Below are 26,874 nucleotides of genomic sequence, written 5' to 3' on the forward strand. Positions count from 1 at the left end.
CTGTCAAATTAACAAACCTCTAGACTTAATCAATATAAATAACAGAAGGTAGCCACAACCTTTTTACAGACCCCAATTGCTCGGTCTACTCGCTTGTCTCGGTTAACTTTCTCTGGCAGAAAGAAAAAAAAATTGTAGTTTTATTTATTTATTTATAATTTAACTACATTTTCTTCTTATTTCACAGCAAAAAATACCACGCTTGGTGCAGCAAGATTTAATTTAAAGAATATCTATTAATAATAATAATAATAATAATTAAAGAAATAAGAAATAATTAATAGCCTACAAGATCACTTAAATGGGGGTATGAAAAACTTGGTCATAACTATAGGCCACTCAAGTACTAAGCAAAAGCTAGTGTCTAGGTATGGTGAGGAGCCAAGTAATGAGTAGCAACTCATGGGTGAAGTGCAATTCTCTTTAGTCATGCACAACACAGATCACCCCAGCTGCAACAATTTATTCACCAAATGCAAGGTATAATGCTTAATAAAATTCATATGACATAGCAACAATTATATAGCAGGCCTGCATTGCACACAACAAAACTGTGTATATATAAAACAAATAAAAAATAGCTATGAAAAATATGCACCCACTGCTGTAATAGGTTAAGTTAGTGCAGTGTTTCTCAAAACTTAAAAAAAAAAAAAAAACTAGCGACTGGCGATAAAACTTCTTTTCCCAGGTTGCTGCCCAATGCAGTTACACCCATAGACGAGTTGCCTAGTGCGCGAATGTACAGACATTAATGACTTTTCGCATATTTTAACGCAACAAATCATAGCAGCGTAGTTCGATGTCTAAATGCGTATCTGCTATGCAAAATGTGTAAAGGTTGGCAGGTCTGCAGGCTTAAAAAAATTATTTCTTCCAATTCCTTGCAACCCACCTGCAATACCTAAGCGCCCCACACTTTGAGAAACTATTTGTTGTTGCAATTATTTTAGCAATACAAATATACAATACACAACATAACTTCGTCATAAAGCTTGGGTATAGCTGTGCGTGAAAAATACCTCCAGCCAGGAAGCTCATATCGGCAGTCGACGACTAACATCAGTTTCCTAAAGCCCTCATTTTCCACCGTACTAAACGGCATCATGTCCTTAGCCCAGAAGTTTGTTACAGCTTTAGTGATGTCTGTATGACGCTTGGACTGTTTGTCATAAGACATGAATGCAACCAGGGGTGTCTGCTGCATGGGGTTCTCTTTGGTTGACACAGATGCTGGCAATGTTTGAGGAACAGGTTGGCTTGAACGTTTTTGGTGTCTCATTTTTTGACTCAGAATATTCCATGTAGTGGAACTGCTTGAGGTGGTGGAACAGATTTGATGTATTACCGCTGCTAGTCGACACCACTCTCCGGCACAATTTGCAGCAAACTGAATCCTGTAGTTTACCAGACATACAAAAGCCGAACCACTTCCACACCTCTGAATTAGTCCTTCCTCTCTTATCAACTATGTCTTCTGCATTTTTACTTGTGGAAGCATGTTCACTCACTCGTGTGTTGCCGTCAGAGGTGCTCATTTTGTAACTAAAATGTCCCACGCTGGAGCTGAGCCTACCGTAGTGTAGCCTAGCCTATCTGGCCGCTGCCTATTTGATTATGGTAATACACACGGGCGTAGCCCGGCTACGGAGGCCGATTGTGTTCAGCTGTGCTTGAATCCAGCGAACTGACGGCTGCGCTCTGTAAAAAACGCTCATCAACGGCAGATTCTATGAATAATTCATATTGAATTACCGCAAAATTATATCATAGTTATTGAAATATTTCTTATCGCGATAAATACCGATATCGAATTATTGTCCAGGCCTACTTGTGAGCATCTCTGCACTAGGCCATTATTGACTCACTGATACTTCTGATTCATGCTCCATACTGAGAGTACTGAAAGTCTTTACTGAAACTCACATTCACATGGAAAAACACTCAAACTGTTAAGCACCTGCTCACTCAGGAAACACAATGTGCTGACATCTCAATCTTTCCGCATGCCGCAACCTCACACACACACTCACACACCACACACACACACATACACACACACAGACACACATACACACAGAGACACATACACACACACACACACACACCCACACAAACACACATACACACGCACACACACGTCACACACACACACACACAAACTTTGTTGCTGGTATTAGCAGGTAGACCAGCGAGAGGCCAGAGGAGGATGGGGCCAGAGGAGGATGGGTTCCCCCCCTGAGTCTTGGTTCCTCTCAAGGTTTCTTCCTCATGCAAAAAAACTAGGGAGTTTTTCCTTGCCACTGTCGCCCTTGGCTTGCTCACTGGGGGCTAGGACTCGGCACTTGTAAAGCTGCTTTGTGACAACAACTGTTGTAAAAAGCGCTATATAAATAAAATTTGATTGATTGATTGATTGATTGAGTGAGAGTGCCCTTTGCTGTCTGTTGCTTGCACCTACATTTGCATGGACAGTGCTACGTATTACTCGCAGTGCCTACAGACTGTAGCCTGCTGCAGTTTCCTCCAATTTATTTAATTTTGAAATGTACTTTTTTTTTACAATTTCTAATTTGTCTTTTGACCCTCACTGGACCCCATACTCCTAAAGAACAGGAAGCAGGAGATGGCAGGGAGCCATGTTTGGACAGATCTGTAGCTGCCCTAAGGCTCAGTGAGATTTATTTTTATTTTTATTAGTGACAGATTCAGTCGGGGCCACACCCATGGCCAGGCAGGTAAAGGACTAGCACACCTGAGGCAGGCAGCATGGCGACAGGCAGCATGGCGACAGGACTGTAGGACACACTCACCTCTCCTCACGAGCTTGTCTGGCCTCCTCCATGTTCATAACAAAGTCCCGACTGCAGAGTGGGAGGGAGAGAGAGAGGGGGAGAGAGAGAGAGGGGGGAGAGAGAGAGAGAGGGAGAGCAGTAATTAAACATGATTTTTCATAAACACATTCGTACAGAACAACCATTCTGTTCAACAGCTTTAATTTGCATAAGCATTAATTGTGTATTAATAAAATGTACATGATCTCTTTATAGAGGAGCCCTTGCCCAGGAGAATGACTGGGAGAATATTAATGTTTAAGGAGATAACAGAAAGTGAGTGGAAGAGACCTGTGGCGGTTCCTCTCCTCTCTCTCTATTCTCTGCAATCGCTCCTCTCGTTCAACCCTCCGTCTCTCGCGCTCCGCTGCCAGAGACTCCTGATGCTGCCGATAAGAGGAGGAGAGGAGACCCCCCAGCGGAGGCCTGGTGGGGGGGAGGAGACAGAGAGAAGCAGAAAAACAAACACATGTTGTTGTGATGTTATATTTGAGTGGTATTATATGTTCATACTCTATTACATTTTTTAAATAATTGTATTTTGTATTATTTTAACTTTGTGTTCAGTTCATTGTTTGAATGCATTTGTTTGAGACTCAATCTTGTTACATTTGTATGTTACTCAGTGTCTTCATGTCTGAATGTGCACCTACTGAATGTGTACCTACTGAAAGTGTACCTACTGAAAGTGTACCTACTGAATGTGTACCTACTGAATGTGCACCTACTGAATGTGCACCTACTGAATGTGTACCTACTGAAAGTGTACCTACTGAAAGTGTACCTACTGAAAGTGTACCTACTGAATGTGCACCTACTGAATGTATACCTACTGAATGTGTCGCTACTGAAAGTGCACCTACTGAATGTGTACCACAGATAAGTTCTCTCTTGCTCCTTCATGTAGATCAGTTAGAATGCACTTTGAAATTTGAATTTGTGTAGAAACTATGGCAATGTATTTGTAAGAGTAAAGTGTGATCAGGTTAAAATCTGTGTGCATACATGTTCTGCAATGTGTGTGTACATGTGTGTGAGAGAGAGACATATGTAATAACAAGTTCATGGCTTCACTTCCCAGTCTGTACACATGCATACTACTGAAATATGTACAATGCTCTATATTAGATAAATGTAAACTTTTTATTTTTGTCCTTTTAAATGTACTCACGTTGTACAGTACTTTGCTTAAATCCTTTATCCTTAATTCTTAAATACTTACTTACATACTTACATAAATGTGTGTGTTGAGAGTGTGTACCTGTTGTGTGTGTGCGTGCCTGTGTGTGATGAGAGTGTGTACCTGTTGTGTGTGCACATGTCTGTGTGTGTTGAGTGTGTACATGTTGTGTTTGTGTGTGCCTGTGTGTGTGTTGAGTGTGTACCTGTTGTGTGTGCACATGTCTGTGTGTGTTGAGAGTGTGTACCTGTTGTGTGTGCGCATGTCTGTGTGTGTTGAGTGTGTGTACCTGTTGTGTGTGCGCGTGTCTGTGTGTGGTGAGAGTGTGTACCTGTTGTGTGTGCGCGTGTCTGTGTGTGGTGAGAGTGTGTACCTGTCATTGTGCGGGTGAGTGGATGGAGATGACAAATTAAGAGCAGATAATGACTTGCCTTGTCTGAGAGAGAGAAATAGAGAGAGAATGAGGGAGAGAGAGAGATTAGAAAGCTCAGCAGGTGTCCTGAAGCTCACTCGCTGTCAGGATTAGCATCTAGGATTAGGGTTATAATTTGTGTGTGCAGGGCTGTGAAACACTCTCCTGCTGAACATGATGAGGTACACAACAACAGGTATCTGTGTTTCACAAACACAGATGAAACGGCCAAATCAAAACCAAAAGCATTAAACATAGAAAAAGTGCAGAAATCCTGGTGCATTGTGGGAAACCTTAAAGCCAAACAAGTGAGAGAAAGGTGAAGAAGACCCCCACTCCCCTGCTGAGTTTAGGTACCAATGTTTAGGTACAGACAGGCACGTGTTTAAAACATGAGTGACAATAATCTGACACAAAAGAAAGTGTATTATACCAAAAAAGTGAGACACAAAGGCCTTCACAGGTCCAAGGTGAAGAGGACAGATGTACTGGTGCAGAGTGATCCACTATGAGTCCCAGGATCCTCACACTGGATGATGGGAAATGTAGTTTCCCCACTGTAGGCATGTACCTGGTGCAGGTCCTCTGGGCAGGCCCCACCTCCTCCTCTGTGTCATAGGAGAACAGGTGAAATGGAGAGTGGGGGAGGTAGGGCAGGTGTTGTAGGGGACGGGCTGAGCCACGCAGGGGCGGAGTCACTTCAGCAGAGGGCGGGACACTGATGCAGGACTTGCGGTGAGCCATCAGAGAAGCCAGCAGAGATGGCTCCTCACCAGATCCCGCCCTGGTCACCTCAGCACAATTCTCCTTTTCTTCCTCCCTGCTGGGTTGAGCTTGCTCTGTGGCGGACATGTTGCAGTGCTGGTCTGACCGACCACTATGGAGCCCAGCAGGGACATCGTGGGGAGGGGGAGTTAGCTAACACACATCAGTAGCTTTCATTCCATCACAGCTATAGCAGAGTTTAGTGCTTTACTGACTCCTTATAGGAACACTAACAACACTAAACACTACAGCAACACTACCAACAATAAACACAACAGCAACACTACCAACACTAAACACAACAGCAACATTGACAACATTAAACACTACCACCACAACACACTACAGCAACACTACCACCACAACACACTACAGCAACACTACCAGCACTAAACACTACAGCAACACTAACAACACAACACACTACAGTAACACTACCAGCACTAAATACTACAGCAACACTACCAGCAATAAACACTACAGCAACACTAACAACACAACACATTAGAGCAAAACTACAAGCACTAAACACTACAGCAACACTACCAGCAATAAACACTACAGCAACACAACCAGCACTAAACACTACAGCCACACAACCACACTAAACACTATGGCACCACTAACAACACTAAACACTACAGCAACACTAACCGCACTAAACACTACAGCAACACTAACAGCAGTAAACATGAACAACTAAACAACACTACAACACAAAACACTAACCACAACAACACTAACATTAAACACTAACTACAGCAATATTAACAACACAAAACACTAACTACATCAACACTAACTACAACACCAACTAAAGCTGACATAAACATTCCAAACATTTTAATAGGGTTCCCACACCTTGGTTAACATAAAATTCAAGGACCTTTAAATGACTTTCCAGGACCAACTTCCTCAAATTCAAGGACTGCACCTGGCAGAATTTACCCACTGTTATCCCTGAATATGTTATCAAAAAACGATGTTAATACAATGCAAATTCAAAAGACTGAATGTCATTTCAAGACAGGCATCCTGAAATTTTCTGTGCATGACATTAAGCGCTGATTCAACGAAAACTTCACTCACACTCAACATGACTTGCAATTTAGCAATGCACCTGTGAGAAGGTGACATTCATGTAAAGCGGCTACACAAGTTTTTAAATCTACTTAATGAAGAGTAATATGAATTTAATTCATTCATAAAGAGAAAAGAATGCTTTTAACCACTCCACTTAGTGAATGGGGTATTTTGCTAAAAGTACGACTACATTTAAGGCATCAGAAATCTGAACTTAAGTTTTCTGCATAAAGTAAAATGGTATCAAAAGAAAGAATGTTAAGTTTGAGATTAATCCAGTTTCTAGTGTCCATGCAAAAACTTTGTGAATATTGACATGAAAAAACAAATGCTCCTGGAATTCATCTTCTGACTTACAAAAGGCACATGAATCCACATCAAGTTTAAATCTTCGTTCAAGAAACATGGCTACAGGATATATCTTATTTATTATTTTGAAATGAGTCTCTTTTACTTTAGAAGATATGGGCCATTTGACAAGCCATTGTGGTTTTATAATTTGTATTAGGATGTTTCTTGAAAGAATATCTATTATATCTTTTGTCTCATACCATCAGTGATAATCTTGTTATTACACTTGAAGTCAAGTAAGTTACAGTCATTCACTTTTAACACGGGCATCGAAACAGTCAACTCGGAATATAAAATGACATTTTTGATTAATTTAATCAATGCTAAAGGAATCACTTTGCAGACTTTCTTAAAATCTTTATAACAACTATCACATCAAATCATATTTTTCACCAAAAGGATGAGAAATTTAAAACATCATGACAAACTTTTTCATAGCAATCTTTTCTAAATATTGACTTCCTTACCAACTGTGCCCTATTATTCCTTGATTCCACAAACTTTCAAGGATTTTAAGGACCCGTGGGAACCCTGTTTGAAATGATGAAGTGTGTCTGTGTTTGTGTGTGTGTCAATTGGATGGATGATGCACGACCACCAGCATAACTGACACACCACATCACTGCAGACCAACACACTGCATGTTCACACTGTAATCTCAACATAGGTCACAACGTAAGACCATCTCACACTATCGCACTGCACAATCACACCGCATGGTCACACTACATCACCCATACTCAAATAGCGGCCCGCGGGCCACAGCTGGCCAGCGGGCTATCTATTTCTGGCCCGCAAGCTGTTCTGAAAAGTGGTTTTTTTTTTAGGAATCTTTTTTTTTTATCGCGCTATCCGTTCTTATTTTGAAATCGCGCACCGCGATATCAAGACGTTGCCGGCGATTGCCTTTATGGCAACAACAAACAGGTAGCAGACGCCCAAATGCATTCACCCCCCCCCCCCCCCCCCCCCCCGTCGACAGTTTATGTTCGCTACCCCCCCACCCCCCCGGAACCGGCCCCGTCAGTGATTGAAAAAATAAAATGTGGCCCGTCATCATTTCTATTTGAGTACCCCTGCACTACATAGTCACTGTACAATCACACCACATGGTCAAACCATATGGTAACACCACATGGTCACATCACATGGTCACATCACATGGTCACACTGCATGATCAAACAGACTGCACTTTCACTGCATAGTCACCCTACATGATGTGTTTGTCAGACCCAGCTTATGGATGGCTCTTCTGAACAGTATTCAACTCATACTTGTCTTTTAGATTTATTCAAAAACAAAGCGACAAAAAATCTCTGATGTCTGCAAACCTGTTGTGTGTGTGCAAAGTGGAGACTTGCTTTGATTGTGTGTATGTGTGTGTGTGTGTGTGTGTGTGTGTGTGTGTGTGTGTGTGTGTGTGTGTGTGTGTGTTTGTGTGTGTGTGTGTGTTCAAGGATTCAAGGTTACTTTATTGTCATTCACATCACATGTGGTACATGAGGTGGAACGAAATTGTGTGTGTGTGTGTGTGTGTGTGTGTGTGTGTGTTTGACAGAGAGACCCACCTCTCTCTCATATCTTCATTCTTCTGCTGGTGTAATGGCTGGACTTGTGGATGGTGAGGGGAGGAGTGGCTTGTTTTGACTAATGAGTGCCTACGGCTGCGACGTCTCTCCAGGCCCCGCCCCTCTGTGCCACTAACACTGGATCTGCGGCGCTCGCGACCCCCTAGGGCCTGATCACCATCACCATCCTCATGACGAAGAGCTGCCTAGGGGTCATCAAGAAATGGGGAAATATTAGACCTTTCCATGTAAATATTAGACCTCTTCATGTAAATATTAGACCTTTCCATGTAAATATAAGACCTCTTCTTGTAAATATTAGACTTCTTCGTGTAAATTTTACACCTCTTCATTTAAATATAAGACCTCTTCATTTAAATATAAGGCCTCTCAATGTAAATATTAGACCTATCCTTGTAAATATTAGACATCTTCATTTAAATATTAGACCTCTCCATGTAAATGTAACACCTCTCCATGTAAATGTAAGACCTCTTCATGTAAATATTTGACATCCCCATGTAAATATTCACATCATAACTACAGCCATTTAACTCTATTTGAACATTTACATATTTTCTTTATGCATTTCCATTAACTCCATTCACAAATATAGAAAGAGGGGGAGATTGAGAGAGAAAACATGAGAGAGAGAGAGAGAGAGAGAGAGAGAGAGAGAGAGAGAGAGAGAGAGAGATCTGGTACTATCCACCTCATAGATGTTGAACTGCTCCTGCAGGTTCCGGTCAGCGCCCCTGCGTGTGAGGTGTCTGTGGGTGATGGTCTCCATGTCTTGTTCCTCCAGCACGTCCACCAAGTCGTAGAAGGAGTCCTGATCAGGCAGAGCAGCCAGTGTCTGCACAGGACAGAGATCAGTACTGTCAGTGTGTTTGCGTGATTATGTGTGCTTGTCTGTGTGTGTGTTTATTTGAACATGAATGCGTGTCTGTATGCAAGTCACTGTGTGTGTGTTTGTATGTATGTGTGTGTGTGAGAGTGTATGTGAGTTTATCTGTGTGTGTATGAGTGTGATTGTGTGTGTTTGTGTGCGTATGTACAGTATGTTTGTATATATGCATGGGTGTAAGTGTATGTGCGTGATTGCACATTTGCTTTTGTTTGTTTGTGCGTATGTTTATGTGTCTAAGTGTATGTGAGTGATTGTGTGTGTTTGCCTGTGTGTGTTTGTCTCTGTGAGTATGTGTGTGTGTGTGTGTGTGTGTGTGTGTGTGTGTTTGTGTGTACCTTGTTGATGAGGGTCATGGTATACACAAGCAGCTCTGTGTCTGCTCCATCTTTCTCATCTAAAATCTCCATGGCATTGGACCACTGTTTCCGCCCTAAAAAATCGGGGGGAAAAGCCAATGACCTGTTGTCACATGTGTAATGTGTAACACCACTGATGGACGTGTGTGATATATGTTTAAAGACATTTGTGATATAACATGTTTAAAGACGTGTGTGATTACATGTTTATAGATGTGTGATATAACATGTTTAAAGGCGTGTGTGATATTACATGTTTATAGATGTGTGATATAACATGTTTAAAGGCGTGTGTGATATTACATGTTTATAGATGTGTGTGATATTACATGTTTATAGATGTGTGTGATATTACATGTTTATAGCTCATCAGATACTTCAGCACATTTAAGATTTAAAATTATGGTGCTTTTGCAGTTTGATCAAAATTGAAAACCAGTCAAAAAACAGCAAAAGTACAGTATGGAAGAATTCATAGCATACACATTTCAGTGTGAGTGTTCTTATGTACCAAAGAGTGTGTGTGTGTGTGTGTGTGTGTGTGTGTGTGTGTACCTCTTTTTACATCTACAGCACTGATGGCTTGAATGAGTAGTCTGGTGTTAGACTCCGAGTATTCCACAAACACCAGCAGCAGTTTCAGAGACGTTTTCACTACAAGGCGAAACTGCAAAACACCAGAATCAGACTTTAGGCATACAAGGAATTTATCTTGATGCGCACACACACACACACACACACACACACACAAACATGCACAAATGAAAATACAGTATTCATTTCTTTACACCACAACACATTTTTTTATTTGTTGCTTTATAAACCTTTACCTTTATAGACCTATTACAAAACCACAACTATGGACTTTTGAGCCAGTCAAACGGTACAGCTACTGGATGGATCTACCTTTGAGCCAATCAGAGTGTACAGCAACTGGATGGATCTACTTTTGAGCCAATCAGAGTGTACAGCCACTGGATTGATCTTCCTTTGAGCCAATCAGAGTGTACAGCCATTGGATGGATCTACCTTTGAGCCAATCAGTGTACAGCCACTGGATGGATCTACCTTTGAGCCAATCAGAGTGTACAGCCACTGGATGGTCTCCGGATGAGCGATGACTCCATTCATTCCATCCACATATAACATGATCTGACCCAGAGCTACAGATATGGGGACAGAGGTAGAGAGATGTTACCAATGGGACAGAGGTGGACACGCATTACCATGTGGACAGAGGTAGAGAAACATTACTATTATTATTCTTATTTTTATTATTGGTGCTTCTATACCTTTTCTTTAAATACAGCTGTAAATACAATTTTTAATTGTATGATTTCTAATATGTTGGCAACACTGTGCTCAGTCCAGCAAGACTAACTTAACATGTTTTATAATTTAATACAGTATAGCACATGAATGGAACTTGACAGGAGGGGGCGCTGTGATGTTGGCTAATATCATTCATATGCTATAATTCCATATAGAACAGTTACACATTTAGTCACACACATCCTGATTTACACACCCATACTTTGATTTTGAAGTTTGCAGAACTTTCACAAACTTTTCTCCCACACATTATGCACTCAAAAAAAAGCCCTTTTATTATGAGGCCACCGAGTTTAGAGTGTTACAAAGTGTCATCAGCAGGTTGCAGAGAGACTGCAAGAGTCATTGAAAGACATAGAAGTGGACGTCCTTTGGCCACATCCCACACTGATGACCGCTTCATTGTGATGTAATGGTGTAGTGGTGTGGGTGTTATGGGTGGTGTGGGTGTTATGGGTGGTGGTGTAGTGCTGTGGGTGGTGGTGTTATGGGTGGTGGTGTAGTGCTGTGGGTGGTGTTATGGGTGGTGGTGTAGTAGTGTGTGTGGTGTTATGTTATGTGTGTGCCATATTTTGTCAATTGTGATTTTTACACCCCAATCAAAATTTGTCCTCTGCTTTTAACCCATCTGTGCAGTCAGAACACACACACACACACACACACACACACACACACACACACACACACACACACACACACACACACACACACACACACACACTAGTGATTACTAGGGGGCTGTGGATCACACGACCACCCACAAGACCAGTTCCCTACCACCAGGCCATGACTGCCCATGAGTGGTGGTGTAGTAGTGTGGGTGGTGTTATGGGTGGTGGTGTAATGTTACATGCTGGTGTGTGTTGTGTACCTCGAAGGATGTAGTTTTGATAGTTCTGGTCAGCTTCAGCTCCAACCTTGATCAAACAGGTGAGTCCCTCTGCCATAACAAACGCGTGTACAAGGTCCTTATCATCCTACAAGACACACACACGCACGCACGCACGCACGCACGCACGCACACACACACACACACACACACACACACACACACACACACACACACACACACACACACACACACACACACACACACACACACACACACACACACACACACACAATTAATTTTTATTGAGAATTTCAGCATTATAATCTCTGATCTGATTGGTGTCCATTGTGAAGAACCACACCAAGTATTCTAGAATGAAAAAATTAAGCTGAAAATGATGTGGTTACATGAACCCTTCACATCATATAAAATCTACACACTGCACACATACTCACACACATCCTCAAACACATATACACACACACACATACACACACACACACTCATGATCACACACATACACATGCTTACAAGCACATACACACAAACACCACAAGCATTCATACTCAAACATACACCGATGCTCACACACACACTCACTCACTCACACACACCCTCACACACACACACTCACAAACATACACACACACACACACACACACACACACACACACACACACACACACACACACACACACACTCACACATGTACACACACACACAAACACTCTCTCTCACACACCCACACTCTTTCACACACACACACACACACACACACACACACACACACACACACACACACACACACACACACACACACACACACACACAGCTCTGGCAGTCAGATAATAGTTTACTATGATTACACTATTACTACAGCCTCTACATCCATGTGTGTGTGTGTGTGTGTGTGTCTGTGTGTGTACATGTGTGTCTGTGTGTTCACTTATTACTTTGACACTAGCATGTTTTATTTTCACATGTTGACAGCTGTTTGTTTACCACTACTCTGTGTGTGTGTTTGTTTGTGTGTCTGCTCGTGTGTGTGTTTTACCTGAAAGATTTGTTTGAGTGAGAATAATGCCCTTCTGAGATCTCTCCCATTGGAATTGTACAGTTTTTCTGTGGGAAGAAGCAGACAGAGAAAGAGAGAGATGTAATAGCATATGCCCATTTAGCTCTGTGTGTGTGTGTGTGTGTGTGTGTGTGTGTGTGTGTGTGTGTGTGTGTGTATGTGAAGTAACAGCTAAACTGTCTGTAATCTGAGTCACCTTTATTTAACACATACACACACATATGACTACAAATGACTGTACTCAGGTGAAGTATAGTCACATTTATTTTCCACAGATACACTCACTCACACAGAAATTAAATCCACTGTTTCTCCTGAAGCGTAACCTTTATTTAATATATCACACACACACACGTGCGCGCACACACACACACACACAATTGTGTCACCCCACAAAAACCAGACACTCTCAGTAATATCAGCCTATTAAAGCCAGTCACACACTCATACAGAAGTGAAGTGTTGCTACTTCTGGAACATTACGGAATGTGCAACTGATCTAAAGGGCAAAATATGCAGCAACATGGAGGGTGCAAAATACATAGCGCCTGTGTGTGTGTGTGTGTGTGTGTGTGTGTGTGTGTGTGTGTGTGTGTGTGTGTGTGTGTGTAAGAGAATAAGAGAAACAGTATAAAAGAAACAGGTCAAGTGTGTGTGTTTGTAATTGTCTTCATTTATTTGTAGACTACACTGGAAACAACAGAACTTAAAATTGCTCGCCTTACTATGATTTTAAGTTTAGCTGAGCCAAAAATAATTAATTGCACCATAAACGATAACGAAGTAATTAGATCAGCTTACTTTATTGAGTTAAAAGTTAAAAGTTGATCTGACCTAACAACCTGCATTGTCAAAACATACAAATTGTAGTTGAACCCTAGTTAAGGCCAAGCCAACTCCTCTGCGCATGCTCAATTTGACTCCTTAGTTGAGAACAAGGCGGGGTTTGCGATTGGACTCCGGATATCTTGAAATGGATTTCACCTGTGGCAAGCAGCGACCTATGCTACTCTGTAAAAACGAAAAAGTCGAGAAAACTCAAAATTTCAAGGCAACTTACTGCACTCGATTTTTGAGTTTTGATCCCAACTCAAACTCTTAAGTTTTTAAGAAATTCACTCACAGTTGAGCCAACTTATTATTTCTTGTTCCAAATGTCCAAATGTGAGTATTTTGGTTGAAATACTACCTTTGTTGCAGAAAGGTATAATAAACGTGTTAATTTAACCGTTTTGTCATTTGTCTTATATGACCCACCCAACTTCAGTTAGCTATTCTTATTATTGAATTTATAAATTTATGTACATGTGAAATATACATTATCTGAACAAGATATTGTAGCGTCTGGCCAATGGGGGGGTGCCAGAGGGTGACGTCATTACCCATGAGCCCTTGCAGCTCCGGCCCCGTTATGCGTATTATGTGGTGTTTATGTCTGTATAGTGTTATTAACGATTATTAATTAAAAGTCACCCCGGTCCATTTTTTTACGTACATGTGCATTATACGAGTTCCCCCTCCATGTATGTGTAACGTTGTCATCTGCATGACTTTCCCCTGTGTTTCATGTGCAAGGCCAAGTTATTTAATGCCTCGAGTTTGATCTAATTGTGCCTGTGAGTGCCAATTTTCTTGCGAGGTGAGAATAAAACCTCTGTTCTTGATAAGAATGGACTTGTCTGTGGCCTTTTTCTCCCACACCATGACACAATATAATAAATTGGCACAACTTAAAAAAATTTGGAACTCCTGGTATGTAAGTTACATTTTGAGGTTCATATACATGGGCAAGATAAATTATCTGAAAAAGATATAGTAAGTGGAATTATTTGTAGGCAATACTTAAAATCTGAAGTTTATGTACCTGTGAAAAATAAATAATTGGAACAAGAAATATTAAGTTGGCTCAACTGTGAGTGAATTTCTTAAAAACTTAAGAGTTTGAGTTGGGATCAAAACTCAAAAATCGAGTGCACTAAGTTGCCTTGAAATTTTGAGTTTTCTCAACTTTTTCGTTTTTACAGTGTAGTTTTTTTATAGGGCTTACAGTGATCTGTAGAGTGATCTGTGATCTGTAGAGTGATCTGTAGAGTGCATAAACACATAGTCAGCATCTCCACCTCCCCCTGAAGACCTTACACCACTCAACAGATCTTGATCTATCAAGCAGAACCTCTACTTCACCCAACAGACCTACCTCCACCCAGTAGACCTACCTCCACTCAGCAGATCAAACAGAACCTGCAAACCTACCTCAAGCAATACACCTACCTCTAGTGACCAAGCACTCACTAACCATCTACAAACTGTTGATGGTTAGTGAGTAAGTTGATGGTTAGTTAATAATTCTCCTCAATTATGTAAATGTAGATATAGATATAAGTTGTTCAGGTGCAATTATACATTCTAGTAATCCTGTATGTGATAATATGTATGAGCATTATAAATGGATGGATGGATATAAATAACAGAGAGTAAAAATAACCACATGACTCTTCTAGTCAAACATTTGCAGAGTGTCAAATAGTCAGTGTGGACAGTACTGGAGACTTCACATCAGACTCATCATTGTAACACACACACACACACACACACACACACACACACACACACACACACACACACACACACACACACACACACAAACTGCATGGCTATCATTTTCAACAGTGACACCACTCCTGAATCAAAGCATTCTGGGTCAAGCAGCAATTTGACACGCGCTACTTTAGGGCATCCTGAGGTTGTCCTCACCCTCCATGTCCACTGGGGTTCGTTTTTAGGTTTTCCCCAGTGATGACCTCTCACCCCACCACTTTACCCCACTGCACTGCCCTACAGCTCCGTTTTGTGACACTGGTATAGGGGTGACAACCTACTAACCCTACTAACTACCCCTACTAACCAAACTAACGCTAAATAACCACGCCTACTATCCCCATACAACCTCCTTACTAACCCCTACTAACCACACTAACCCTAACTAACCACCCCTACTTACCACACTAACCCTACTACTAACCCTACTAAATCCATACAACCCCTACTAACCACACTAACCCTTACTAACCACACTTACCCTACTACTAACCCTACTGACCCCATACAACCTCCGTACTAACCCCTACTAGCCACACTACCCTAAATAACCACCATACAGTCATGGCCAAAAGTTTTTAGAATGACACAAATATTACATTTTCACATGATCTGCTGCCCTCTGGTTTTTATCTAGGCAAATATTGACTTTGCAATTAATTGCTGTTAAGCTGATCACTCTTTATAACATTCTGGAGTATAGGCAAATTGCCATTATAAAAACTGAAGCAGACTGAAGTAGACTTTTGTAACGAATGGAGGAGACAGAGAGGGATCCTTGTGCAAAAGCGCAGTGCTCTTTTTTTTGGCAGATAGATATAACCAGAGAATGTGAGATGTTAATGCATAAACAGAGTTTATCTAGCGCCGTTTGTTGAGAGTGGTCAATCCGGTCCGGGGTCGTAACGAGAAGGCAGAGTCCGTACGGTACCTGAGGGCTAGGCAAGAGACGAGGTCGAGGGAACAGGCAGAGGTCGATACACAGAAGAAACAGCAGAGTAGAATAACGCTCGGTACGCAACATAGTTGGCAATACTTCGCGACTAGGTGTTGTGACGGCGGTGTATATGAATGCCTGGAATGTGGGCGTGGTGATGAGGAACAGCTGAGTCCTAATGGCTATCAGGTGTTATTCCTGACAACTTTATAAAAATGTATATTTGTATCATTCTCAAAACTTTTGGCCATGACTGTACTAACCCTTACTAACAACCCTTACTAACCCCAATAATTCACCCTTCTAGCCCCCTACTAACCACTCAACCACCCAACAAACCTCCAAAAACCCACCTGTCTAACCCTACAACAACCACTCTACCAACTCCCTACCACCCACCCAATCAACCCCCTTATAAAACATCCTACTGTCCCCCTACCACTCTAACCCCCTTATAAAATCCCTGGAGACACCTGTGTGTAAAAAAGAAAGACCATACACGTGTATGAAAGAGAGAACAAGAAAAAGTGCATGCCTGTAAAATGTAACTGACTCATAACTGTGCTTCTGTTGTGTATATAAGTGTGTGTGTGTGTGTGTGTGTGTGTGTGTGTGTGTGTGTGTGTGTGTGTGTGTGTGTGTGTGTGTGTGTGTGTGCATGCCTAAAGCAGGCAAGCAAGCAGCTGAGAGCTATAATAAGCACACAGAGGTCTACAATAAAAACAAATGAAAATTTCAGTGAAAATGTCCAACGTAGTTTAGAAAGAACTACAGAGCAAAGAAGAGAGAAAGACTGTAACGGAGCACTCGGGTCTGTGCTCGGGTCTGTCCTTGGGTCTGCACTGGGGTCTGTTCTCGGGTCTCGCTCGGGTCTGCGCTGGGGTCTGTTCTCGGGTCTCACTCGGGTCAACCCTCAGGTCTGTCCTTGGATCTGTGCTGGGGCCTGCGCTCGGGTCTCGCTCGGGTCTGCGCTCAGGTTTGCGCTCGGGTGTGCTTGTCATTTTGCCGGGATAAAGTGTATTCTCCAACTCATTCACAAATATTTTTTTCTTTGTATATGTTTTAATGTATTTTATAATACCCACATCTCTCTCACTGGTCCACTCTACCTGACACTGTCTCTCCTCCTGACCCCTCCCTCACTTTCTCTCCTTCTCTATCTCCCTCTCCCTTCCTCCCTCTCTCTCTCCCTCTGTTGTGTCTTAGTGATGGTTATAGGGTTATAAGGTTTGGAAAAACAAAAGCATAAATCCAAAATATAAAAGTCAGTTTTCACCTTTAATGGAACACACACACACACCCACACACACACACAGACACACACAAGATCTGTGACCTGTAATTACAGCTCAGACTTCCAAAAGGGGTTGTCAAGGGAACACTTAGCATGGAAAAACTACACACACGCACATGCACACACACACGCACGCGCACGCACACACGCACGCACGCACGCACGCACGCACACACACACAGACAGATTCTTCTAAATCAATTAGGCTATCAGCATTCAAATGTATCATGTATGCTGTGCCATGCTTCACACGTTCTTTAAAACCTCGTTCACTCACACGTGCTTTATGCTCCATGACATCAGTGATATATGCAGCAACAGCAAACCTGAAACCTTTATGCAGCAACTCGGAAATTAATCCCAGATAACTGAACCACTGTGAATGTAAATAAACGATGCTTTGTATTACATTAGCATGTCATGATGCATGTCCTGTTTTAATATTGTCAGTATTGTAACAGGATTATGCATTACATGACATTAGCTTTGCAATAGCACTACACTTGATATTGCACTTTATGTTTCAAAATGCTACTGATTCACCAAGAACCAAGACTCTACAAACCCCACTGATTCACCAAGAACCAAGACTATAACCCCACTGATTCAACACAAACCAAGACTTCAATCCCCATTGATTCACCAAGAACCAAGACTCTACAAGCAACACTGATTCACCAAGGACCAAGACTACAAACCCCACTGATTCACCAAGAACCAAGACCATACAAACCCCATTGATTCACCAAGAACCAAGATTCTACAAACCCCACTGATTCACCAAGAACTAAGACTCTACAAACCCCATTAATTCACCAAGAACCAAGACTCTACAAACCCCACTGATTCACCAAGAACTAAGACTCTACAAAGCCCATTAATTCACCAAGAACCAATACTCTACAAACCCCACTGATTCACCAAGAACTAAAACTCTACAAACCCCATTAATTCACCAAGACCCAAGACTCTACAAACCCCACTCATTAACCAAGAACCAAGACTCTACAAACTCCATTGATTCACCAAGAACCAAGACTATACAAACCCCTCTGTTTCACCAAGAACCAAGACTCTACAAACCCCACTGATTCACCAAGAGACAAGACTATACAAACCCCACGGTTTCACCAGTCACCAATAAAAACATTAACAGAGAACAAAAGGTAATAATCAAATGATTCACTACAAAACTGACCAGAAGAGAAAAGGTTCTAATAGTCCATGTGGGGTTAGATTTGAGTCATTTACCAAAGAGAAGCTGATTTATGTTCTGCTCATCACAGGAATCTAAAGTTTAAGGTATTGCAAGGTATTCAATTAAGGTATTGAATCAGGAACAGTGTTGTGTTCCCTCAGGCATTAACCCCCCTGCACTGATGCTAATGAGGATTTAAAAGGCTTAGCGCTCTGATACATAAACTGCATATCTCTCTTTAACACATGCATAAACACACAAATATACAAACTCAAACACACACATGGGTGCTTTACTGGAATGTCTGCATCATGTAAAATATTCATAAAGCATAGAAAGGAAAGATTGCTTGCCGTGTAATGTTAACTGTGGTTGAAAGTATTTACAATAGCAGACAGTGGCAGTATAATTCCTCTCAGTGCAATTTTCTAGTGTCATCCTTACCGAACTAAGACTGGACACTAGTGTTGTCAAAAAAATCGATATATCGATATGTATCGATACTGAACATTCTGAAACGGTACAATACTCGTTTCTCTTAAGTATCTATTCTTTTTACATAAAATGCGCTTTCGTTTGAGCCACTCAAGCTGCCGTAATGCACAGGACAGTTTGTAATGCTAAAATGGCAGCTAAAGCAATCGCAGTGCTGTTGGATTCGAAGCAGATACAGATGGAAAACCGAAGGACACAAACAAGCCAGTTTGCAAGCGGTGCTTTTGGAACATTTCAACGAAGGGCGCTAAAGCCTGGTTGAGTGACCATAGCGCTCGACTCTGGCCACCTCGCGTGAACCTCTGCGAGCGGTGGAGGCGTTTATACTTTCCGCTTTGCAGTGTTGTCCAAAACTATTTGTGGTAGTATAAAAGAGACACCCCTCAACAAAAGGGGAATGAACACTTACCTGACGAATTTTAATGCTGCTTTGTGTTTCAGGTTTGAAGGTGCTGGAATGTAGGCTAGAGTACTTTAAAATGCTTGAAATTATAACTACTTTGTTTCACAACAAATATCTGTCTGACTGAACAGTTCACTTGCATTACGTTAACAAATACGAGCCTCTTGTAATTCCAGGACGAAACATGAGAGAACGTGAAGACGTTAAGATTGGGCGTTTTGAAAATAAACAACCATTAAATAATGTGGTAAAAAGCGCAATATTTCGAATCATTTCGAGTATATGTATAAATATTTAACTTAATTAAGTTTAACGTGCTCGGAAATATTGGTACAAGCGCTTGAATTCCACTGTAAGGTCTACTCCGCCCCAACCTATGTAAGATCTTCGCGTTTCCCTTAGTTTTGTTTTTTAGTTGAATCTCCGTAGCGTTCTCCTGTCACGCCCCTTGATCTCGCCGCCCATTGTTAGTCTTGATCAGCTGTTTATGTTTAACTCCTTGATGTGTTTGGTTTATATTCCCGTGTGCCCAGTCTTTCCTTGTAAGTCAATTTCTGGTATTCATTGTTGCGAGAGTTGTACAGGCATGAAAATCTGTCACCTTTCGGCGAAATTCGCCGTTTTGAAGTTGAAAAGGGTGACCTACGTGAATCGTGTAGATCCGATGAGTTTTTTGTTTGGGGGGGGGTCGGGAGATTATATTTTAATTATCATATTGACTTAATTAGCAAACAGAGCACTTCCGAAATTGGCTATTTCAATGACAGTGGCCAGCAGTTTCCGCCCAGAACCTTCATAGAGGCCAAATAGCGTTTCAATCATACCAACGTTCTTCATTCATGTTATTCATTTACTGCTAAGCGGGACGAGAAGCAGGACCTAGTGCTACACCGCGGACAAGTCAGAAGAGCGTACATTTACCAGATCGTACATTTACCACTACATTTACCAGATCGTACATTTACCACTACATTTACCAGAGCGTACATTTACCACTACATTTACCAGATCGTACATTTACCACTACATTTACCACATCGTACATTTACCACTACATTTACCACATCGTACATTTACCACTACATTTACCAGAGCGTACATTTACCACTACATTTACCAGAGCGTACATTTACCACTACATTTACCAGAGCGTACATTTACCACTACATTTACCACATCATACATTTACCACTACATTTACCACATCGTACATTTACCACTACATTTACCACATCGTACATTTACCACTACATTTACCAGAGCGTACATTTACCACTACATTTACCACATCGTACATTTACCACTACATTTACCAGATCGTACATTTTTAATTGGATGGATTTAATTGGGTTATTAATGGTTTCAATCGTTTTCATATTTTGCGGTAAAACAAAGTTACTGCCGTTCGCTACAGCGTTGAACACTGTAAGATCTAGCCACAAGCTCCTGTGATAAATAGGTAGATAGATAGGCCTATTAAGTTCGCGTCAACCCCATGTAGTTAACGGTGACATAAAATAAGAAACAAGATTTTTTTCTAGTGTGTCTGTAGTTGTAACTGGTGAATCCAGGGACGTGTGAGGATCACATTCGCACCAGGGCTGAAAAGGTTGAAGATGAAGTTGTAAACTCTTGTCGTTTGAGTCTACCCTGTGCTTTAGCTCATGTTAGAAAATAAAAACACGTAAACCTGTGTAAAATTTTATGGATTTTACTATATTTTACGGAGCCCGTAAGGTGACATCATGTAAAAAATAAATAAATAACGCGTGGCCACGACGTATTAACGCGTGGGAACGAGATACTAACGTCGCCTTTCACACGCGGCAACAAAGTTTTTTTTTTCACAGCAAAGCAAGCAGATCCCAGGGATGTTCGCGAACTGACTGCCCAAGGAAGGTAAACCTGGCTTTATATAAAGTAATACTTAATTATCTTATTCGCACGCGTTAGTAAGTCGTGGCCACGCGTTATTATATTTTTTACATGACGTCACCTTACGAGCTCCGTAATATTTGGCATCACCTGTCGCTGTATCCCCGTACACCAACAGCCCCCCCCCCCCCCCCCCCCCCCCCCCCCCGTCGCAGTATACCCATGACGTCACATGTCAACGCCCCGTTGCCGTATCCCCATGACGTCACATGCCCCGCCCCCCGGTCTTCTCACCTTTTTAACCCCTGACCCATTTTCATGCCTGGTTGTATGTTCTGTTCCCCGTGTTTGTTATCGGATCTGCCCTTGGTGTTTAACTTTGATCATTGTATGTTCAGCGTTTGGTCCTTTCAATTAGATTTGTTTCGAGTTGTTTCGCAGATCATCCTATGTTTGGTTTTGTACTCTTTATTGAGTCAACACGTTATTGTTTCCTGATGGTTCGTTAGTAAAGTTAGTTGATTTCGCCAGGTCTGTTTTGCATTAGTCCGGTTTATTGTATTGTCCTTTTTGAATGCGTTTGTTTGTTTACTGTTTGTGTAATAACTCGTTCATATTTTTGTATTCCTTGTCGTGTCTGAAAGGTGTTGGGTAACTAGTCTGTGTACTATTGTTCACTCAAGGAGTTTTACCATTGCATTCGCAGTATTTCGTTGTCTGAATCTCCGAGTGTTAATGTAAATGAAATGCCTCGCCATTCAAGAGCGATTCGAGCCGATCAGGTTAGGAGACGGGAGGAAACTCCTACTCCTACCAATAAATCTGACTCTCAGCAGCATCTGTGTCCTTCTCCTAGTTCTTGCATGTTACATCCACCTCTATAAAGGTGTATGAACCCTGCAAACATGACTTTGTTCATTGCGCTTCAGCGCGGCACGCGCAGTTACAAAATTCGAGAAGTGCACGACCTCGCGTGCGCCGCGCTTCAGCGCAATGAACAAAGTCATGTTTGCAGGGTTCATACACCTTGTGGAATTCAAACACTTGTATGTCACTTTCAAGGTCCATTTCAATATTTCCCAGCACGAGCAAAGACACTTCGTCAGACGTTCAAAAGACGTCCACTGAAAAGCCAGAATGAAAGTTTTTGCGACGTCTTTTTTAAACGTCTTTTGAACGTCTATTGCTGCCGTTCAGTTGCAGTTTTTGCACGTCCACTGACATCCAATAAAGGTCCTAGTCAGACGTTCAGATAGAAAACTCGTCATAGACGTCCATGTTAAGTTAAGGTTAAGGTCCTAGTCACACTGTCAGATTTTGAACCAGTTTTGAATGTCCACCAGACATGCAAAATGGGTCTGGACTGACCGACGTGATACAGACATGATATCGCATGTTTGTTGGGATAAGTTAAATATTTATACATATACTCGAAATTATTCGCTTTTTATCACATTATTTAATGGTTGTTTATTTTCAAAACGCCCAATCTTAACGTCTTCACGTTCTCTCGTTTCGTCCTGGAATTACAAGAGGCTCGTATTTGTTAAAGTCATATAAGTGAACTGATCAGTCAGACAGCTATTTGTTGTGAAATGAAGTTACACTTTCAAGCATTTTTAAACACAAAGCAACATTAATTTGTTTGTTTATAAAAAAATAAAAAGGCTTTAAAACGGAAATTAGCACAGTATCTGACTTTGGTTTCGAAAATGGTATCGAATTTCAATATTTTTTAAAGTATCGTATCGAAGTTGTAATTCTTAGTATCGTGACAAGCCTACTGGACACTAACAAATGAGATCCCTCTGAGACACACACACACACAAACATACACACAAATCTAGTCAAGCTCATATTACAATCTAGCCAAGCTCCCCTTTATTACAACATCAGCTGTGATGAAACTACACTGCTCACATCACCAGCTCCTTTCAATCCAGCATAAACATGTTTATCTTTCAAATCCAGTTTCATGATCATGTGAGATGCACAGACACATACACACAACCAGGGAGCAGCTGGGGTTAAGTGCCCCAACAACACTCCAGTCATAGCCTGAGACCTCAGCGCATTTAAGGCAAAAATATGGGTTCATTTTGGTTTTTACCGAACTGAACACAATGTAGCTTGTGTGCAAGGCTTGTGTAACGCGGTGAGCACGGGAGCGTTAATATAGAGAAGGGTGAGAAATAATATAGAGAAGAGTGGACCCAAGTGCCGGTTCGCAAGATCAAGATGTTTGACACTCGTCAAATGTATTAGTGAGAGGGAAACGCGCACAGCGACCCAGAATGAACAAACAAAATAACACAGAAGACTCGACGCGCAAGAGAATAGAAACCAAAACCGTGAGGGTAAATAGAAACAAAAATTTAAATAGAAACAAAAAAAGAATGCGGAAAATACAACACGTGAAAAATAACACTCAACCGTAGTGAGACGGGAGGAAGAAACAAAATAACAACAGTAACTAAAAAACAGCGCGGATAAATGCAACGCGAAAACGAAACCAAGGACGCCAGCAGAAGTAACTGGCAAAAAACACCGCAGCAAAATAAAACCCTTCCCAAAAATAAAGGCAAAACGGATAGGAAGAAATACAGGATTGGGAAAACTTGAGATGGGTCAGGAAGTGACGCAGGAGATAGATACTCGAATAAGTAAAGAGAAAGCATAACAGAGAGAGGTGGCGAGATCATTAACCGAGAAGCAACCACAGAGAAAGCAGGGACCTGGCTGAGAACGTATGGTTACGGTTTAGTCTGGGACTGACTCTGGTGCCCCTAGCAACGGCTGGGGGAACTGCATCCGAGCCAGCCCTGACAGCTTGCAAAATGAAGCTCAAGAATTTTGTTAACACAACAAAAACCATTTTATTTTACCAAAGCACTTTATTTTTGTTAATTAAATGTGAAAGACACTTAATTTTCTGTATTTGTCATTCTGTCTTGCAAAGCAGACTGTAGTAGATCATGCAGATTTTATAGACTGAAGCACATTTTTAGAAATCAAATCGTTTTTGAATCTAATCGAATCGTGAGATAGTAAAAAATTACCACCCCTAGTGGAGATGTTGGGTAGATTGGTGGTGTTGAGAGTGGAGATGTTGGGTAGGCGAGGGGCAGGAAGGGCAGGAGGTACTGGAGAGGAAAGGAGGAGGTACAGGAAAGGACAGGAGGAGCAGAAGGAGGCCAAGAGAAAGGTTTCAATGGAGAGGAAGTGTTCTGGTTGTGACCTACCACCCCTCTCTACTGTGACAGAGAACACTGACCATGACAGAAAGACACTTAACAGCAATCCAAGAACAGCTCCACTATCACTGACACAGATAATACTGCCATGACACACACACACACACACACACACACACACACACACACACACACACACACACACACACACACAGAGCATTTGACTTTTCACAGAAAGGTCAGAAAGAAAAAGACACTCACCAATGCATGCGTGCACACGGATACTCAACTGAGAACGAAGAATTATACTGTGCTTCTTCCCCCTGCTAGATAGATAGATAGATAGATAGATAGATAGATAGATAGATAGATAGATAGATAGATAGAGAGAGAGAGAGAGAGAGAATCAAATGCATTTGGTATTGTGTGGTATTGTTTGGTATTGTGTGATATTAAGTAGTATGATGTGGTATTGTTTGGTATTTGGTATTATGTGGTATTGTTTGGTATTATGTGTTATTGTGTATGACATTGTTTGGTATTAACCTGTACACTAGAGGCTACTGAACTTACCTGATAAGAGGGAGCCATATTTAACCCCTGTGAGTACTGGAACCACGCGCTCTCATCCCCAGTGACCCTCTGCCTGTGCTGCTCTATTTATAACCCACAGTGTGTCTCTCTCTCTTCAGAGACAAAGCCAGCCGTGACCAACCCTGTCCACTGTCCTGACCACCATCCTGATTCATCACCTCCTTTATTTACCTCAGTAAAAATAAACTAGCCCTTACTCCATTATTGACAGAGAGAGAAAGAGAGAGATAGATAGATAGATAGAGAGAGAGAGAGAGAGAGAGAGAGAGAGAGAGAGAGAGACATACAGACACAGATACATACACATTCCATGGGTCTAAATGAGCTCTCACAGTATCTGTATCAGGGCAATAAAGAATGTGGTAATCACCATGGCGATAAGTGCACTTTCCATCTTTCACATGTTCTCTCCATGCCTTCATTTTTCCATTAATTCTATATAACATCACTCTATCACACTATCACTCTATCACTCTAACGCTATCACACTATCACTATTACTCTATTACTCTATCACTATCACTCCATCACTCTAACACTCTATTACTCTATCACTTTTGCTCTATCACTATCACTCCATCACTATTACTCTATCACTATCACTCTATTACTCTCACTCTATCATACTATCACTCTAACACTATCACTCTAACACTATATCACGAACACTGTCAAAATAACACTATATCACTCTAACATCTCTCACATGTTCTATCCATGCCTCCATTGTCCATTAACTCTATAAAACTGTCACTCTATCACTCCGATACTCTAACACTATCACTATCACTCTATCACTATGGCTCTAACATTCTATCACTATCATGATCACTCTATCACACTAACACTATATCAGTCTAACACTATCACTCTATCATCTGAAAATAGGTGACTGTATTTATCAGACCTGCACTGATCTGAACACAGATGACAGTGTTTATCAGTCCGGCACTGAACACAGGTGACTGTGTTTATTAGTCCTGCACTGAATACAGGTGACTGAACACAGGTGTGTTCATCTGTCCGGCAGTGATCTGAACATCAGTTGTGTGGTAGAGGGGCAGAATGTTACCCTCCACTGTCGTCCAGCTGAAATCCTTCCAGTTCGTCTCTCTGTTCCGCCAAAGACATTTCCAAATCCAGATAGGAGCCATTATGGGAGACCTGCAATACGCAGTCATCTAGCTGCAGAACAGAGAGAGAGAGAGAGAGAGAGAGAGAGACAAAAGGGAGAGAGAGACAGGAGGGGAGAGAGAGAGTGAGAGAGAGAGAGAAAGAGAGAGAGACAGGAGAGAGAGAGAGAAAGAGAGAGAAAGAGGGGAGGGAGAAAGAGTCAGGCCCACTATTGCAGGAGTTTCATACTACACTGTACTGACCCACAGTGAGAAGTAAGAAGTTTGAGCAGTTATGTGTTTGTGGTAATAGAGTGTCTGGATCTATAGGGTGTTTGGGGCAATAGTGTGCTCGGGCCAATAGTGTGTTTGGTGTAATAGTGTGTTTGAAGCATTAAGGTGTCTGGAGTAGTGTTTGGGGCAGTGGAGTGTCTGGGGAAATACAGAAACACAGTATATGCCATGTGTTTATGTG

General features: G+C 41.6%; 1 protein-coding gene across 4 annotated transcripts in view; it reads right to left on the bottom strand.

Moving 5' to 3' along the window:
• Positions 1–26,468, bottom strand: part of fhod3a (formin homology 2 domain containing 3a) — a 47,511-nt gene extending 21,043 nt beyond the window's left edge. For 2 of the 4 annotated variants that reach the window (XM_077006315.1, XM_077006312.1), the window contains exons 1-13: positions 26,360–26,468; positions 24,955–25,019; positions 12,679–12,746; positions 11,664–11,769; positions 10,529–10,623; positions 10,016–10,127; positions 9,440–9,534; positions 8,907–9,050; positions 8,195–8,400; positions 4,998–5,303; positions 4,388–4,450; positions 3,126–3,260; positions 2,814–2,864 (exon numbers count right to left, since the gene is read on the bottom strand). In XM_077006315.1, coding sequence (XP_076862430.1) covers positions 2,814–2,864; positions 3,126–3,260; positions 4,388–4,450; positions 4,998–5,303; positions 8,195–8,400; positions 8,907–9,050; positions 9,440–9,534; positions 10,016–10,127; positions 10,529–10,623; positions 11,664–11,769; positions 12,679–12,746; positions 24,955–25,019; positions 26,360–26,418 — 1,505 coding nt within the window. In that variant the 5' untranslated portion in view covers positions 26,419–26,468. The remainder of the gene's footprint in view (positions 1–2,813; positions 2,865–3,125; positions 3,261–4,387; positions 4,451–4,997; positions 5,304–8,194; positions 8,401–8,906; positions 9,051–9,439; positions 9,535–10,015; positions 10,128–10,528; positions 10,624–11,663; positions 11,770–12,678; positions 12,747–24,954; positions 25,020–26,359) is intronic. The other 2 variants (XM_077006314.1, XM_077006316.1) reach the window with 2 other exon arrangements.
• Between the last annotated feature and the right edge of the window lie 406 nt (positions 26,469–26,874).

This window comes from Brachyhypopomus gauderio, chromosome 5 (assembly GCF_052324685.1).
Source record: "Brachyhypopomus gauderio isolate BG-103 chromosome 5, BGAUD_0.2, whole genome shotgun sequence".
NCBI classification, from domain to species: Eukaryota; Metazoa; Chordata; class Actinopteri; order Gymnotiformes; family Hypopomidae; genus Brachyhypopomus; species Brachyhypopomus gauderio.